The sequence below is a fragment of the Myotis lucifugus genome, unplaced genomic scaffold, assembly GCF_000147115.1.
Source record: "Myotis lucifugus unplaced genomic scaffold, Myoluc2.0 scaffold_94, whole genome shotgun sequence".
In the NCBI taxonomy this organism is placed as follows: domain Eukaryota; kingdom Metazoa; phylum Chordata; class Mammalia; order Chiroptera; family Vespertilionidae; genus Myotis; species Myotis lucifugus.
In genome coordinates, this window is record NW_005871142.1 from 682,313 (window position 1) to 700,607 (window position 18,295).

At 46.4% G+C, this 18,295-nt stretch overlaps 2 protein-coding genes across 4 annotated transcripts in view; one reads left to right on the forward strand and one right to left on the reverse strand.

Moving 5' to 3' along the window:
* The window catches only part of LOC102418570 (protein FAM228B), a 14,943-nt gene extending 8,598 nt beyond the window's left edge, over positions 1–6,345 (reverse strand). For both annotated transcript variants that reach the window (XM_006091700.3, XM_014458360.2), the window contains exons 1-5: positions 6,082–6,345; positions 5,656–5,778; positions 4,887–4,955; positions 2,737–2,928; positions 2,003–2,083 (exon numbers count right to left, since the gene is read on the reverse strand). In XM_006091700.3, the coding sequence (XP_006091762.1) occupies positions 2,003–2,083; positions 2,737–2,928; positions 4,887–4,955; positions 5,656–5,754 (441 nt within the window). In that variant the 5' untranslated portion in view covers positions 5,755–5,778; positions 6,082–6,345. The remainder of the gene's footprint in view (positions 1–2,002; positions 2,084–2,736; positions 2,929–4,886; positions 4,956–5,655; positions 5,779–6,081) is intronic.
* Positions 6,346–10,707: 4,362 nt separating this feature from the next.
* Positions 10,708–18,156, forward strand: TP53I3 (tumor protein p53 inducible protein 3). 2 transcript variants are annotated; one of them, XM_006091702.3, is made up of 6 exons: positions 10,708–10,886; positions 12,567–12,709; positions 14,256–14,523; positions 15,749–15,961; positions 16,849–17,045; positions 17,770–18,156. In XM_006091702.3, the coding sequence occupies exons 2-6, from the start codon at positions 12,572–12,574 to the stop codon at positions 17,950–17,952; spliced, it is 999 nt and encodes a 332-aa protein (XP_006091764.1). In that variant the 5' UTR covers positions 10,708–10,886; positions 12,567–12,571; the 3' UTR covers positions 17,953–18,156. The 2 variants fall into 2 exon arrangements, with proteins under 2 accessions (XP_006091764.1, XP_006091763.1); XM_006091701.3 differs by having other exon boundaries at positions 10,709–10,882.
* The last annotated feature ends 139 nt before the right edge of the window (positions 18,157–18,295 follow it).

Consider the following 18,295-nt stretch of genomic DNA (forward strand, 5'->3'; position numbering starts at 1 on the left):
AAGGGGGAGGGATAGAGAGTTAGAAACATCAATGAGAGAGAAATATCGATCAGCTGCCTCTTGCACACACCCTCCTGGGGATGTGCCCGCAACCAAGGTATATGCCCTTGACCAGAATCGAACCTGGGACCCTTCAGTCCGCAGGCCGACGCTCTATCCACTGAGCCAAACCGGTTAGGGCCAAAGATATTCTTAAGTGAAACTGATTTTTTTTTTTACTGTGGGTGCATGGCAATGAAGAATATAATGACTTCCCGTATAATTTGATAACACTGACTTAAGCTATTCTAAGGAAGGCACCAGCAGTTTCATGCACCATTGTTCTTGTACCATCAGAGCAAATGTCAACACAATGAAAAAGGCAAAAACATTTGGCTCTATTATGAAAATATATGGCCTAACAGACCCCAAAAGAGGTTTCAGGCTCTCAGAGGTCTATGTATTCCACTTTGAGAACTGGTGCTTTAACCTCAAAGTGCTCAGCTTACCTTAAGAGGTCACCTGCCAGCTGCATTTAGAAAGGCAGCATCTATATATATATAAAAGGCGAATGTGCAAAGTGTCCCCTCAGGAGTTGGACCGAGAGACTGGGAGTTCAATCGCTCGCTATGATGTGCACTGACCACCAGGGGGCGGCGCAGAATGAGGGAAGGAAGGGCCCAGCTGGCAGCCAGAGGCCCCCATCGGCCCTGATCGCTGGCCAGGCCTAGGGACCCTACCCGTGCACAAGTTTCGTGCACCGGGCCTCTAATGGTAAAAGAACAGAATGGAGATTTGGTATCAAAAAGATCTGGTTTCAAATCTCAATACTCCCCCATACTAACTGTGTTACTAGTTAGTATATCTAAGGTTCTTATTCTAAACTCTCAGTTTAACTTTCCCCTATAATAATGGGGAAATTATATACACACAGACACATACTCCAACTTGAGAGGAGGAAAAAAATGACCTGCCTTGCATGCAAATGCCAGCAGTTTAAAATGTCTATGACTTAAGGTAGGTTTTTAAATTTTGTTTGACAATATCCATTATTAGCAAAAGTATGCAAAAATGGATTCTCTGGTGAGGTTGCAAATTTATACATTCTGAAGAACAATTTGATAATATGAATCAAAATCAGGCTTAACCTTTAACTCAGCAATTCTGCTTCTAGCAACCTACTGAAAAAAATTAAGAAATAGGGATGTTCATCACAATGTCATATATAACAGCAATAGGTCGAAAACAATCTAGATATTTAAAATGAAATATGTAAAAAAAAAATGATGGCTTAGCAAGGTACCAGATATGGTTAGAAATACATCTCTGCTATTTGCAGCTGTGTGACCCTGGACCAGTAACTTAACCTATCTGTTTCTCACTTGTGTCATCTGTAAATTACCTGACATGGTAACAGTGAAGATAAAATAAAATGAAAGAAAAAAAGTCCTAACATTTAGGAAATCCCTCAGTGCAAGATAGCTGCGACTAGTAATAGAATACCAGGCAATTAGCAATTATTAAAGTTATATATTTACACATGTTGACAAAGAAGCAAATCATAAACTATTAAGGAAAAACATAGGGTATATAACTTAATGTGTGGTATAATCCTATTCTTGTAAAATAAAAATGTGTGTTTATACCTACATGGAGAAAGAAGTCTTAAAAGATATACAGAAAATGGTTAATGTGTTCCTTCTGGGTAATGGAATTGAGTGGTTTTTAAATTATTTAACAATGGATTTTATCATGGAAATGTGTTACTTTTGTAAAAATTTAAAAGTCTATGAAAATTTTAAACATTACCGATTACCCAATCATGATACGGTATTTTCAAATTTTACAGAAGTTTGCTTGAATTTGGACTTCAGCTTTCTTGCTCCTTCCTCAGACAGGGAGATGGGAAACTATTCTTAAGATGTTACCACGTTCTTAGGGAATTACTAGACGACAACTCGCATATCAAAAAAGCTAATACCAAAGACATAACACCCAAGTTAAAATAAGAAATCTATCCTACCTTCAGGAAATCCAGGTCCTCTTTGTGCCTGTAGAAAGGGTCGTACTCTTTTGGGTCATAATGCTCTATGAATGCACTTCCCTACGGGAAGGAAATAAGCCACACATAAGAACAAGAGGTGCACAATTCATTCTGAGCATAGCAGGACTCAAGAGTCAAAACACAAACCCATTTTAATGCTTCTGAATGGCATCAGTAACAAGTGCAAAAGGGAAGGGAAGACCAGATTCTAAGTTAAATTTAATGTATCCAAGTAATAAACACTATAGTGATAGGCAGAATTTACTTAAAATTTGTAAGATTTTAATAAAGAATTTTGGAACCCTAAAAGATTTGGGAATTTGTTTCTTAATGCCTACTAGTCAAATATCTCAGATCTCTTAAAAATGCCAAGAGACCATAAATATCTATAGCTTTGTAAGTAATAGAATTCCAGAAAAAAATAAATATATATGTTCTGAACCTAGAGTTCAAAATTTTTTAATTGGTGTATAAAATTAACAATTACCTGAGTACAACAAAGACAACTGATTCTGATGTACACATTTAAATCCAGAACTAACCCTCCTCCTCCATCTGTTCCACATACCCTGGATTTAAGAGTAGTGTGTGCTGTAATAAAATATAAATTACTCATATATAGAGTGGGGAGGGGCAGGCTGTCTGAATGATTATAAATAAAGATAACCATCATTTTTAAACCAACTGGGGAGTGTCAAATGATCTCTTAATACCTTTTTATTTACGTATTTTAAGAAGGTATCTAATTCCTGGTGTCTCCTTTTTTTAATCTTCTTATGTGAACAAACTTTCTCCATGATTTTCTTCTGGAGAGGACCTGCCACATGGTCAACCCATCTTTTGTATAACATCTCTTTTCTTCTTGTATTTAAGAAGTCATGATGCTGTAAATACTTTTCTAATTCCTAGTAAACAGGGGTGTAAGAGATAAACATGTTATCTGAAATCTTTCTTGTCCTAAAATTTAAACTTAATTTCTATTCCTAAGAATAGCCCACAAAGTCACTCATTAATCCAGTCATTTACTTGGCTTCTACTGTGTGACCCACACTACAGTGGGAAAAGGAATAATGGATAAATTAGACAACATGCCAGCTGTCCACGGAGAGACACACTACAAAACAAAGCCACAAAACAACTTGGAGGGACAATATAGCAAGATATATTTTTTTTTCCAAAAAACTATCTAGACATGCTTTGAATAATTGTAAAGGTAGTGTTTATTAAAATACATTTCATTTTCAAAATTAAGCTATCAGCTGTTAACGTGTGTATACATTTTTTGGGACACCATGTATATGTAGTTAAAAACAGGGACCCAAACAGATACTTGTATAGCAGTGTTCACTGCAGCATTATTCACAACAGCCAAAAGGTAGGATGGAAGCAAAGCAAGTGCCCATCAACAGGTGAATGTATCAACAAAACATGGCATCTACATACAATGGAATAATACACAGCTACAAAAAGGGGAGGGAGTTCTGAGACCTGCTACCACATAAAGGAACCTTGAAAACAATATGCTAAGTGAAATAAGCCATAAAAGGACCAATAATGTAGGACTCCACTTATGTAAAATATCTAGACTAGGCAAACTGATAGAGACAGAAAGTGAATTAGAGGTCAGCAGAGGTTTGGGGAGGGAAGGAAGGAGAGTTATTATTTAATGAGGACAAAGTTTCTGATAGGGTGATGAGAGTTTTGGAAATAGATAGTGGTGATGGCTGCACAAGTAAATGTGAGTTTACTGAATTGTACACTTAAAATGGTTTAGAAATAGCAAATTTTATGCTATGTATATTTTACCACAATGGAAAAAATATTTTTAAGATTTTTAAATATTCCCAAAGTGAGAGGCATTTCAGATGGGCCTTAAAGAATGAAGAGTTATCTAGGAAGAGAAGAGATGACAGAGAAAGTGGAAGAAGAATATTCCATGGGGAAAAAGAGATAAAGCAGAGAGACAGGAGTCTAGCACAGCCTAGTCCAAATGGCCTGCGAAGAAAATGCCTGGTTTAGGCTATAAACTCAATCATTCTCACAAAACTTGTTTTTATCGAGCCAATGAAATCATGTAATTATTGGGATCAACAACATAACATTTAAAGTGTGTGGGGTGGGGGGGAAGCCCTGAAAGCTTCCTACTTTGTAGGGATTACCCCTTCCAAACTTCAGGTCATAGCACAACCATCCCTTTTTAAACAACTCTGAAGAAAACCCTTAAAAACAAAACTGGGTTACCTATCCCAGTGTTTAGTGGACGTTCACATGGACATTCACCTTGTCTTATAATTAAACCCGTCCTGCTATAGTTCAAGCCTTGTTCTTACCTAGGTTTACATGAGTAATTCTTGGTTGCTGTGTACCAATAACAGCTCTTAAAGCTCTTACCAATACATAGTGACTCCATCAAAGCCCCACTAAGATGAAGGAACAAGTGAGAAGGTACCTGTGAAAGAATCCCCACAAAGTATAGGAAAAGAGGAAGTCAATTAAAGCAACCTCAGAGGCCCCTTAAGTTTAATCCCAGGGGCCAATGAGTGTTTTTTAATTTTATTTTTTAAAACTTGTATAATGATGATGAACTACATGTAAAATGAGAAAAAAAATTAAAAATATTTTTATTGATTTCAGAGAGGAAGGGAGGGAGAGAAAGAGATAGAAACATCAATGATGGGAAAGAATCATCGATGGGCTTCCCCCTGCATGCCCCACACTGGGGATCGAGCCTGCAACTCAGGCATGTGCCCTGACCTGGAATTGAACCATGACCTCCTGGTTCATAGGTAGACGCTCAACTACTGAGCCACGCCAGCCGGGCAAGAAAGAAAATTAATTGAAACATTCTATAGTTAATTCTTACCTTATTTATGTAATTTTCTCTATATAATATTGATTTAATAGCTGCATTAATATCCTCTCTGGCAAATGCCTAAAATGACAATGAAATTTTGAAAGTCAAATCTCAAAAAACAAAGTGTTAATACTATTGTGACTTATATTTTACATGACAGACATATCTCTGGAAAATTCTCTGTAAATCCAGTTTTTATACCTAACACGATATCATAAAGTACTATTTAAAGAGTATTTGAATCTTTCTGGTTTCAGCTAAACTCATTCTAGGGCAAAAAAAAAAAAATTAACTATAATGACAGAAAGCAAATCTGAGATTGTCTTGATGGCTGGCAGGGAGGGAGGGATTGCCAAGGACACAATGAAGAAACTTCGGGAATATTGACTGTTCGTTACTTTAATTGTGGTGATGGTTTCGTGTGGACATACATGTTAAAAGTGTATCAGACTGTACACTTTAAACATATGCAATGGATTGTATGTATATCACTTATACCTTTATAAAGCTGTTTAGAAAAAATAACAATCTTAAAAAACACACAATATGTATAAATTGTGTGCTTCAAGAGAAACTCTGTAACTTTGCTATATTAGAAAAGGTATATAAGCCATGACCCATGATTCCACCTTGAAGAAGCTGGAAAACCAAGAGCAAACACAACGGTAGTAAACAGGAGAGAGTAAAACAGAAAACATAGAAAAAATATTACATTTCACACAAGCCAGTTCTCAGTGCAACTACCCAAGTATAAACTTGCAGGCGCTGCACCCTATACCTCCACGAAAGGAAGTGGCTGCGGTTCCAACCATTCTTTTGAGCTCTTGAGTCTGGGAGGCTTCTCAGCGAGCAGATCTTCGCTGTCTACACTATTCATGGTGGTTCCCAAATAGCAGAGCCCCTGGAAAAACTAAAACGTTAGCTTATCTAGTAACGACAAGTCCCCATCTCATCCTCTTCTGTTGAATGAATCGTCAAGGCTTGTGACCACCGACGGGCAGGAGCGGATTCGGAACATGAGCGCTCCATCCACACTGTCCCTGGCAAGGGCCTGCGCCGTGGCTTCGGATCACGTCCCCAGAACCAGGGCGGTTCCCTCTGCCCGGACCCGCGTCCCCCTGAACTCCAGGCTTCCCACCTACCCCGACCACACAGCCCCTTAGCAACAGTGTGGCAACCGAAGCCTGGCTGCTAGGAGTCCTACCGCCGCAGTTCTCTGACCCAAGGCCCCGAGTTGCAACCTTCTGGCTACTGGAGCGCACAGCGGCCGGGCTGCCTGGAGAATCGAGGGGCTTTCGGACAAACACGTGCTTGTCCCCAGGGCCCCGCCTCCAGGACCGTGTCTCTGGGGGACGCTGCCTTAGGGCTCGCGCGGTAAACCTCCGGCACCGGGGCTGCGACCCTGCCCTCCCGGCGTCAGCGGGTGCGTGCGACCTCCGCCCGCCTGGCTCAGCAGGACCTTCGGCGCCCCCTCCCGAGACCGGCAGGACCTTCGGCGCCCCTGCCCCGCGCGGGGTCGGCCCGACCAACCACGGCCGGGAGGCCGCGGCGCCTGAAGGGTGAGCCCGCGAAGAGAAAGGACGTTTCGGCGTCGGCGTCTCGGGTCGCCGTGGCAACGACCAATCGGCGCGGCGCGGAAACGCACGAAAGACCCGGACGCCGCGGGCCGCCGGCTCCCGAGCCACAGGCACTGCCGCGCGAACCCTGTGCAGCTGCGGTGCCGGGGCCCAGTCGGGAGGGGGAGAACCCTGGGAGCCCGACGGGCGGACCCCAGGAGCCGGGGCGGGGGGGGGGGGGGTGTTGGTTCTGGTTTGAGACCCGAGTAGGAGCGCTTCTCGGTTACGGGCAGCTGTCGCCGCCAGGAGCTGGCACGTGGCCTCCCGCCCCGCCTGCCCCCGCGTCCGTGGTGTGTAAAAATTACATGAAATGGAAATTTCAGTGTCCATAGATAAAGTTTCATTGAGCACCACCCCATGCACCAGGGGGTCGCAGGTTAGATTCCCGGTCGGGCACGTGCCCAGGTTGCTGGCTGGATCCTCAGTGGCGGTATGTAGGAGGCAGCTGATGGATGTTGCTCTCATCGGTGTTTCTCTCTCTCTCTCCCTCCCCCTTCCTCTCTCTGAAATAAATAATAACATATTTAAAGTTTTATTGGAATATAGTCATACCTATTCTTTCATGTATTGTCCATGGCTGCTTCCCACTACAACCGCAGGTGATGCCCAGTGATGTCCAAACACGTGTGAATGGATTCGCCACGAACCCTCTGCAAGCCAGAAGGACTGTATTTCAAGGGAAAGGACCACGAATGTCCGGCAGGTGATTGTCCTCTTTATGCTAAGTATTGAAGGTTTGAAGAACCTTAAGAAAAGAATTTGATTTCAGTTTTCTGTGTCTCTTCTGATCCTGACTGTACAACAGACTTAGCCCATTATTGCAATGGCAGTGTTTGCAATGTCTGAGATGGCGGGCTAGTGCCAAAGAAAGCACTATCAGAGAGCCCGGTTTGGGGAAATGTTTGTTCCTGAATCTCTCAACTAAACCTGCCTGAATTGCCTCTCTCCACTACAGTCCATCCTTCATATTCTACATCCTCCTTCACACACACACAAAAGGGCCCTAGCTGAGCGGCTCAGTTGGTTGGAGCATCGCCCCATACGCCAAAAAGGTTGTGGCTTCAATCCCCAGTCGGGGCAACTGATCAATGTTTCTCTCTCTCATTCGGTGAGTGTATGTGTGTGTCTTCCTCTGGCTCTCTCTCCCTTCCTCTGTCTAAAACAAGTAAAAAACATATCCTCAGGTGAGGATAAAAAAACATGATATCACCCTGTGCTCAAAGCCTCTAGACTTTCTGTTGCCTATAAGGATTTAAGGAGATGAATGAAATCACACTTACTGGAAGCCCCAATTATAACTAGGCACGCTTCCTCCACATTATAAACTAAGTAGCTTCATTTTACGGACGAGGAAACTGAGGCTAAGAAAGATCAAATAACTCTTCCACAGTCATGCAGCAGAAAACAGAGGTGTTGGGATTCAAGTCCAGAGCTGTCCCCATTGGGATAGGGATATATTACAATCAATTGGGGAACTTGTTCAAAATACCCATGCTGTCCTGACAACAGTCTGAAACTTTGTGAGCAAAGACAACTAAATTAGTGGAACAAAGTCCAAAAACAAATGTATGAACATACGGCAGCCAGGAAATGGTGAAAAACATGGCTGGAGCGTAACTGCTTGTCCTGTGATTAGAATAAGAGAAGGACATTCCATGTTATTCTTACCCAGGAAAACACGGGAGTGGTTGCTGTGAAGACCGATCTGCATGTATCTTCTGGTGGCGCCGTACCCCGAGGGCATGCATCCTGGTGTCTGTGTGGAAGCCACAGCGAAGCTGGGTAAGTGTGCCCCCAGCGCTGGTTTGGTTCCCTATGGGAGTGGCGTCTTCTGACTGCAAGTGACAGAGACCAAGTCAGCTGGGACGGAAAGTCAGACTTGATTGGGAGGAGACTGGAGATACTTACAGAACCTCTGGAAGGATGGGGTCCAGCTGAGCCCGAGGGAAGGCGGATTCCAGGGACGGTAACGCTGGTGGAACTTCTCCCTGGTCTCTCCTGAGAGGGTCAGGTTTGTTCTCTCCCATTCCACTGCCTCCTTTCCTGGCTTGTATCATGGCCAAGGCTCACATTCTACCTCTTGGTTTCTTTTAAGACCCTGATTTGACCCATCTTGGATCATATGGTTTAGCCCAGCCGTGGGCAAACTACGGCCCGTGGGCCGGATCCAGCCCATTTGAAATGAATAAAACTAAAAAAAAAAAAGACCATACCCTTTTATGTAATGATGTTTACTTTGAATTTATATTAGTTCACACAAACACTCCATCCATGCTTTTGTTCCGGCCCTCCGGTCCAGTTTAAGAACCCATTGTGGCCCTCGAGTCAAAAAGTTTGCCCACCCCTGGTTTAGCCTTATATCATTCAGCTAGGGATGCGGGGGGGTGGGGGGGGGAGCGCGGGGAAGGCCACAGGTTTAAAGATGTAGCTGCCCGGGCTACCCTATATAAAGAGACCTTTTACAGAAAAAGAAATTACTGTGAGCCAGGCAGGCAGCTCGTTGGTATCTGCTGCATTCTCCTTCCGTGTCTACATATTTTTGAATAAAGATTTAATATAGAACTGGGAAATTATACCTATGAGAGTGGAGCTTAATAAACGGTATAAATTGAGTTTGTGTTTAGGTTTTTAATGTAAATTGAACTTTCTAAAAATTTTTGGAATCGCATGAACACTCTTTTGAAATAGTAGAAGCCTCTACTTCTACTAGTAAGGAAAGCAGTAGTTCATTCACTCTTCTGACAAATACTCACTGGTCTACCATGTGTGAGGCACTATCCTAATCCATCAGGAAAGCACCGCTTGTGGAGACAGAGTCTCCACCTCCCGGGCCTCTGTGCGTGCTGTCCCATCTTCCTGAAATGTCCTTTTCTCTTCCCTCCTCTTCACATCCAGTTGGCAAATTCCTAAACACCATTGGAGACCCACGTGAGACCCTGGGCATCTCTCCCTGTGCTGTGTGTTTTATGCAGACCTTTATTGTCACTGCCATTATAGTTCTGTTTTCCTAGACCAGAGGTCCTCAAAATTTTTAAACAGGGGGCCAGTTCACTGTCCCTCAGACCATTGGAGGGCCAGACTATAGTTTAAAAAAAACTATGAACACATTCCTATGCACACTGCACATATCTTATTTTGAAGTAAAAAAAACAAAACGGGAACAAATACAATATTTGTATTTGCATGTGGCCCGCGGGCCGTAGTTTGAGGACCCCTGTCTAGACCGTGAGCCCCTAGAAGGCAAGAATTGGGTTGTAATCACTCCCCTTTCTCTAGTACCTGAGATGGTGTCAGATGTGGAATAGGCGATTAATACGTTTGATGAACAAATAAATGGATGGCCCCTGCCTAACAGAATCAGGGAAGGCTCCGGAGAGCTGAATCTTAAAGGGTTAATTGAGAAATTAGGTGGCATCACAGAAACTATATATTATTCTCTTTTTTTAGAGTCTCACATTTTTAATATTCCCATTGTCCTATTGTGTATTCACATCACACACACAATGACCAGTGGTTCTTAACTAGCAGCAATTTTGCCACCCCCACTCCCACCACCACCACCCCACCCCCGTTCCCGGGATATCAGGCAATGTTTGGAGGCTTTTCATATTTCTTGACTGGAGGGGGGCGGTGGTGGGCGGTGGTGGGCAGGGGGAATGGAGACCAAGGATGCTGCTAAACATCCCACAATGCACAGGGCAGTCTTTCACAACAAAGAATTATCTAGTCCAGAATGTCAATAATGCCGAGGTAGTCTATTTGCACAGCTTTTAACCAGCCCAAATCATCTCATCAGGCAGCAACGGAGGGGGGCGGGGGAGCGGGAGCACTTCCTCGTCCCCGGGAAAGAGGTGGGAGAGCAGAAGTGGTCAGGACCCCAGGACCGCGTTTACCTTCCCTTTTCCCGAGGACTCCTCGCTCAGCACCACACTGCCTACCCATCCTACTCGAGATGCCTGGCCACAGGAAGGGCAGGACGCCAGACCCACAGCGCAAAGGGGCTAAAAGCCTCGCCTGGCTGGGAAATGGACGGACGGACGGGGGGTCTGGTTCCCTAGAGAGAGCGAGGCTTTCTCTTCTTTCAGCGAGAGCTGGGAGCAGCATTTCCTGCCAAACCCAGAGAGAGACTGGTTTCCAGAGACTCAAAGGGAAAGGAAATCCTACTTGCTGTCACCAGCTTTGCATTGTAAAGAGGGAAGGAGGAAACGGAAGAGAGGGAGAGGGTGGGTCCTGGTCTGCCCCACCCCTCGCGCACTGCCCAGCTGCCCAGATCCAGCCCACAGGTCGACAGGTTGCTGCCAAGCAGTCCCAGTGCTCCGGGCTCGGCTCTAAGGACCCACAGAGATCACAGGACCACGCAGTGCTGCCTGGAGCCGCCGAGAGTTCTGAGTAGGTAACTCACGGGCGCCAGGCCAGTGACCGGCCGGGCGGGATGGAGATGGGGAGGGGGTGAGTTTGTCCAACTCTGAGGGAGTGGAATTTGCCTCGTGCTCTTCTGTGTTGTCCTGCTCTGCATCTTCCACCCGGTTAGACCATCCCTACTTCATCCACCCTGTCCCAGGGGGTGTCCTCTGTGTGGGGCCCGTCTGGATCAGCTGGGCCCTCAGAGGAAGGAGGGGAGGGGGGTGGGCAGACCTCTCAGAGCTGGACGAGGGGCCTGCCGCTTGGGCGTGGGCGCTGCACTCCTGTTATCCCACCGAGGGGGTCCGTCTGCCTGTGCGTAAAGTCCAGTGAGACACAACAGGAGTGTGCAGCCAGGAAAGTACAGATTCATTAATGAGATGGCACCATGCCCAGACTCACAGGTAGTTCATGCTCAAACCTGGCTCTCGGCAGGTTTCCAGGGATGATTAGGAGAAAAACCATCAGTCATGGTGAGAATGGAGTTTGGGTCCTGGTCTCTACTGATGGGTCAGTGCTAGGGGAACTGATCATTGCATCTTGTCAGCCTTGAATGTGCCCTGTCCAATTTCACAAGGGTTTATTCTGTATGTGAGCACTGCATCTGGTCCTGATGGGTGAGTCAGGCACTAGGTGAGACCAGTTTGAGTCAAAGCTAAAAATTAAAAAAAAATAAAAGGCCAGATTAAAGAAAATAAGGTCTCTGGGCAGTTACACCAGTGACACGCCGGGTGGGGATTCCAACTCACAGGGAGTGGAATTTGCCTCGAGCCCTTGAGTATTTTCCTGCTCCGCAGCATCCACCTGTGAGGCCATGGCTACTTCATCCACCCTGTCCCAGGGCCGGCCCACAGGGGCCCTGCATGGGCTTGGACGCTGCATTCCTGGTATCAGACTGAAGGGGTCCATTTGCCTGCACGCGTCAAAGCCCAATAAGACACAAACAGGAGTTTGCAGCCAAGAAAGTAAGGATGTATGAAGGAGATGGTGCCATTCACGGAGTCATACATAGCTCATGCTCAAAGACCTGGCTCCCCCTGGCTCCCAGGGGGTGGACTATACAGGTGGGGCAAAAGTAGGTGGTGAGTAAGTGAAACAGAGTTTGTTCTTGTGTTATTATTTAATTATCGTATTACTTTCCATATGAACTATAAGCCTACCTTTGCCCCACCCGAAGCCTACTTTTGCCCCACCCTGTACAGGACAAAAATCCTTAGTCATGGTGACCAATGGAGTTTGGGTCCCGGTCTCCACTGCTTGGTCAGTGCTAGGGTAGGGGGTATTTATCACTGCAGCTGGGCCTGATATCAGCCTTGGAGTTGCTCTGTTCATTATTGAAAGTGATTGTCCTGGGGGATTGTTCCACTTTCCTGTGTCCAAAGCTAAAACACAGCTGAGGCCACGATGTTATGTTTACCTCTGCCTCAGTAGTCACAGACCCAGGACCTTGCTCCTAAGACTCCTAATTGTTAAGCAGAACGCCGTTGTCCTGGTGGCTTAAAGATTCAGCAAAGGAGAGGTTGGTGGGTGAGTCAGGGCACTAGGTGAGGCCAGTTTGAATCAAAGCTAAAAAATAAAACTAAGAGGCCAGATTAAAGAAAATAAGGTTTCTGCCCTAACTCCTGGAAGGCCCTCATGAGGCTCCCTGCCTTGCTGTGCTCTGTGTCCTCAGGAAACATGTTAGCCGTGCACTTTGACCAGCCGGGAGGACCAGAAAACCTCTACCTGAAGGAGGTGGCCAAGCCAAGCCCAGGAGAGGGAGAAGTCCTCCTGAAGGTGGCAGCCAGTGCCCTGAACCGGGCCGACATTCTCCAGGTACTCAGGGGCCAGGGCAGGACTCCGAGCCTTCAATAAACATTCAGACAGATAAGGAGCAACCTAGGGCACTGCCAGTGACGCTCATGGTGAGGTTATGCTGGGGGTGCTGAGTCCTAGAACGATATGCTCTCCTTTGTTTACACAAAATGCAGGGACACAGTATTTGCAAAGCAGAATTCACCCTGAGTTAATCCGTAGTCTGCTCCGGCTTCCAGAGAGGGAGAAGGGATTTACAATTTGTTGAGCAGCGGTGTACGGTAGGCCGTGCTCTACTCATTTACTCCACAGGCAACCCGGTTTACCATCTGTACTCTACAGGTAAAGAAACGGAGGGTCCGAGAGGTTAATTATCCAAGACCACAACACTAACAATCCCGGGAGCTGTGATTAAAATTGAGGTCTTTGTGGCTCCAAAGTCTGCTCTCTTTCCATTTTGAGGGTCCCGGAGTGGGCAGGGAGCAGCACCCAGAATTTGTCTGTCTGCTATTTGAAGAGCTAAACTGGACCAGCTGGATTGGTAGGGGTATTTGAGAAATGTACACCAAAATCACCTGGGGCTTTTTTCCAAAATAAACGTGACTGGCACCCAGGCATGTGTACTCGGAAAAAGCTCCTCGGATGGTTCTGATGCACACTCCTTGTTCAGTCCCTCTGGTCCATAGCCCTGGTCAGAGGCTTCTGAGGATCCCAGTAAATCCTGGCACTTGGTATACGAGAACTGTCACTTAGGTGTCATGGTTTTGTTCCTAGTCCTGCTACTAAACTTACTTTGCAAACTTAGACAAGGCATTTCCCTGCCTAGGCCTCAGTTTCTCCATTTGTAAAACAGGGTTTGGATGAGAGAAAAAGCTAAGGATCTTACTAATGTGACATCCACTGATTATGTGACCTACTGTCTCTTATTTGTATGAAACAATTGATCTCTCCTCTTCTTTCCTACATTAAAAATAAACAACACCTCGCCCTAGCTGGTTTGGCTCAGTGGATAGAGCATCAGCCTGTGTACTGAAGGGTCCCGGGTTTGATTCCAGTCAAGGGCACATGCCTGGGTTGCGGGCTTTATCCCCAGTGGGGGATGTGCAGGAGGCAGCCGATCAATGATTCTTTCTCATCATTGATGTTTCTATCTCTCTTTCCCTTTCCCTTCCTCTCTGAAATCAATAAAGATAAATTAAAAAAAAACAAAAAACACCTCGCCCTAACTGGTTTGGCTCAGTGGATAGAGCGTCGGCCTGCAGACTCAAGGGTCCCAGGTTCAATTCCTGTCAAGGGCATGTACCTTGGTTGCGGGCACATACCCAGTGGGGAGTGTGCAGGAGGCAGCTGAATCGATGTTTCTCTCTCATCGATGTTTCTAATCTCTATCCCTCTCCTTTCCTCTCTGTAAAAAAATCAATATATTTAAAAACAAAAACAAAAGAACCCTGACTTTGTCCTTAATTTTCTATCGGAAAATAAAAGGGGATGGCTATTGGAAGAGGGCAAGGATGGTGACACCGATTTCTGATCATCCTCACCACTTAGTTCGATCCTCTCTCTGCAGAGACAAGGTCAATATGCACCACCCCCAGGAGCCAGCAGCATTTTGGGAATCGAGGCATCTGGACACGTGGCAGAGCTGGGGCCTGGCTGCCAGGGGCACTGGAAGATCGGGGACCCAGCTATGGCTCTGCTGCCTGGCGGGGGTCAGGCTCAATATGCCACTGTCCCTGAAGGGCTCCTCATGCCCATCCCAGCAGGACTGACTCTGCCCCAGGCTGCAGCCATCCCAGAGGCCTGGCTCACCGCCTTCCAGCTGTTACATCTCGTGGGTGAGGAGCTTCCCCCCCACCCCTTCTCCATGCTAACTCCATACAAATGTGTTCAATTCCTTCCTGACTGAGCCACCTCAAAAGCCAATAGTCCTCCAGGGCAGCTTTGTCCTGTCCTGGCCACTGAGCCACACCCAAGCCCAGCATCTCACCCTACTGTATCACCCGTAGGGTCAGGTCCTCATACCATGTTAGCAATGGCTCAATAGTTGAGGCTGAAAATCACGGTTATCAGATAGAAGGCCTGAATAGCACTGGGTGTGCGCATCGTCACACTGTTGGCCCACCACTCACCCCAGCTTCTCAAAGTCATTCTGAGCTTCTCTCTGGGAGCCTTAGTGCAGCAGAAGGAGCCATTCAGTTGACTCTTATTCCTCCCCAGTCCCATTGAGGCCAGCCAAAGGTCATGTGAGGGAGCCCGAGAGGACTCCTTTAGGGAGCTCAGTGTAACTAGGAAGACAAAATGTGCACAAGAATTAGACAACCGTAGAGTTCAGAAGGGTGGCTCTGCCTGTAACTACAAAGCTTGAGATGGGAAAAGTTGGTGTGGGCAAAGGTGGCCAGGGAGGGCTTTCCGGAAGAGAAGGGTGGCTAGAGTTGTGATGGACAGAAGACAGCCACAGTGACCTAAGACAGAGTGTCTTTTACTTTCTTCGAAAGAAAAGTGAGATTGGCTGCTCTGCTCAGACATGAAGGATGACAATTATCACTTGTGAAAAACGAGGCTGGGACTAGATGGTGGTGGCTTTGAATTGCAGGCTGTATGGACGTGATACAAAAGTCAATTGAGAGCCACATTACATTCTGGGGACAACGTGACATAATGAGAACTCCATTTTAGGAGGAGCCCGGTGGCTGGTGGGTAGTGCCTGGGTTAGTGAGATCAGCTGGAGGCCAGTTTCAGACTGCAGAGGGACTGGCCGCTGGAGGTGACAGTGGGAATGGTGGTTACTCTCACTCATTCAGGTATAGGTCAGAGATGTGCGTTTTGATGTTATTTGGGGTAAAACAAATTACGGATGGGGCTGCTAATAACTTGCAAAAAGGTGATTTCCACTTTGACCAGAGGCAATAGGAAAAAAGAACTATCAATATGTTCTCCGAAGAAAGCAAGGCATTTGGCATTTGGTGGTCTTTGGGCCAGGTGATCATGGTAGAAGATGTCTGTGGACAATGGGTAGCAGTTGCAAAGTAAAGAGAATGGTCCCTGTACTTTCTGTCACAGGAAATGTTCAGGCCGGAGACTCCGTGCTAATCCATGCAGGAGCAAGCGGGGTGGGCACAGCTGCCATCCAGCTCGCCCGGATAGCTGGAGCTATTCCTCTGGTCACAATTGGCTCCCAGGACAAGCTTCAAATGGCAGAAAAACTTGGAGCAGCTGCTGGATTCAATTACAAAGAAGAGGATTTTTCTGAAGCAACAATGAAATTCACCAAAGGTAAACAACCGCTTGTGCAGCTCAGCAGGAATATCAGAAGTGATTAAATGAAATCCTCGCCAGCCTCAAGGCCAGTGCTCTAGATCTGTCTGGCCTCCGTTAAATGCACGACAGCTGCCCTGGCCAGGTTCTGGTACTCCAGTGTTGGACCTTTGAAGATAGTCAGGCAATATTTAGGATGAAGTCAGTTTCCATGTGTATCCTTGTGATCTGATTCATACACGTTTTAGAAACTGGATAATCAGGCAGAGTTGGCCCAGAATGACCCAGGACCTCTTATTCCCAACCAGCCAGTACACAGCGAGTTGAGAGGCGACATGGGGCAGAGACCAGTTGGGAGGTGGTCATAGTAGGTAGTGTTGCGAAGGTAGTTTCCTAAATGGATGAGCCTCTGTGTTCCAAAGCCAAATCTGAATATTTTGGGCACTTCCCTTTCCATATGAGTGAAAAAGGAGAGACGACACCAAAGCTACAATTCAAACAACCCAGTACAGAGGCTTCTTAACTCAGGTGTGAACTACCAGCCTGCCCTATAGGCTGGAGTGGACTTCTCCGGTTCTGTTCTCACTCATGCCCAGGTGCCAGTGGGTTTTCTACTTATGTGGGGGCTGGGGAAGATGCCAGAGCATGGTGTTGCCCCATGTCCCTCTTGCTGTGGCTAGAGATCCTAAGAGATGAACGATTTCAAGCACAGATGGCAGAGTTCAGCTACCTAAACTCCACTTACAACAACGTTTCTATAAGCAGTGTTTCCAGTTTCATTTTATAGATTTACCACTTGCGCCTGTATTTATTTATAGCCATACATCCACAAATATACTCTGGGAATATTATTCTGCATCGAGCTTTCTGTGTCTGACTAGCATAAATTGTGTTTCCTGTGGAAGGTGCTGGAGTCAACCTTATTCTAGACTGCATAGGAGGATCCTACTGGGAGAAGAATGTCAACTGCCTGGCTCTTGATGGTCGCTGGGTTCTCTATGGTCTGATGGGGGGAGCTGACGTCAGTGGGCCTCTGTTTTCAAAACTGCTTTTTAAACGAGGTAGTCTGGTCACCAGTCTGCTGAGATCTAGGGACAAAAAGGTGAGTGATGAGCGAAAACTGTTACCCAGAGAAATGTGATTCATTTTCATAACCCAAGCGAAGGAAGATTTGGCACATCTCAAGTTAGGGAGCCTGTGCAGAAACCTGCCCCTCTGTGGATAAACAGTTAACCCAATTTCACAGAAAGAATTAAAATTGGTCAATAAAAGCCTCAACATCTTAGAAAGAGGGTAGAAAACACTTTATATATGAGACCTGCAGAGTCTCTCTAATAAAGCATTGACCATATTAGGAAATACTTTTAATAGTTCCAAGACTGTTTTGCAAGGCAGAACTGTTCTGTTTGCTGAGAAAGCCTCTTAGGTAAGTAACCCTCCACCTCAGCCTGAAATCTCCACGTGCCAGCTTTGGGAATATCTCCCAGCATAAGGTTTCACATCACTGGGGGACAGCAGAGCTGAAACATCCCTTTTGAGCTGAGCCTATGTAAGACCTGTCTGTGGCTGCTTCCCACTTGAAATCTGTATTTTAAAAGTCCTCAGGCGGTCAGTGACACTTATATTTTACTCCAGGCTGCAGCCCTTACCTGGTCACACATTTGGGGGCATGCACATACATGCTGGTAACGGAGGGGTTAGGTACCCCTGTGTGCTTTTGCAAATGGGTACACTTTTCAGAGAGACCACAAAGGCTAAGCAGGATGAGGGGTAGCAAGGTCAGGCTCTGTCCACGCTGATGGTCTCCTTTTCCGTACCTTACTTAGTACAAGCAAATGCTGGTGAAGGCTTTTACGGAGCAAATTGTGCCCCACTTCTCCATGGAGGGCCCCCAACGTCTACTGCCGGTTCTGGACAGAGTCTACCCTGTGGCTGAAATCCAAGAGGCCCACAAGTACATGGAGAGCAATAAGCACATGGGCAAAATCGTCCTGGAGCTGCCGCAGTGAAGGAGGAGGGGGCACTAGAGGACAAGGGTACCTCAGCCCTTCCCAGAGCAAACTGCGTGAGAATTCTCTGAACGCAGGCAAGAGACGGGCTGCTACCCCACTCCCACCTGTAGTCCACTGGGCCTTCCCCGACCTCGTCAACTGATCTGTGTAAAGCTGGTCTAAGGAAATAAAGAGTAAAAAGAAAAAACAAAAACAAACAAAGAGTAAAGGGAGGCCGGCTCACTGTGTGTGGTCGTGCGCACGGACGGAGGCCGATGGGGCGGGGACGAGGTGGGAGAAGGGGTGGGTGGGGCGGGGAGGAGGTGGGAGATGGGATGGGCGGGGAGGAGGTGGGAGATGG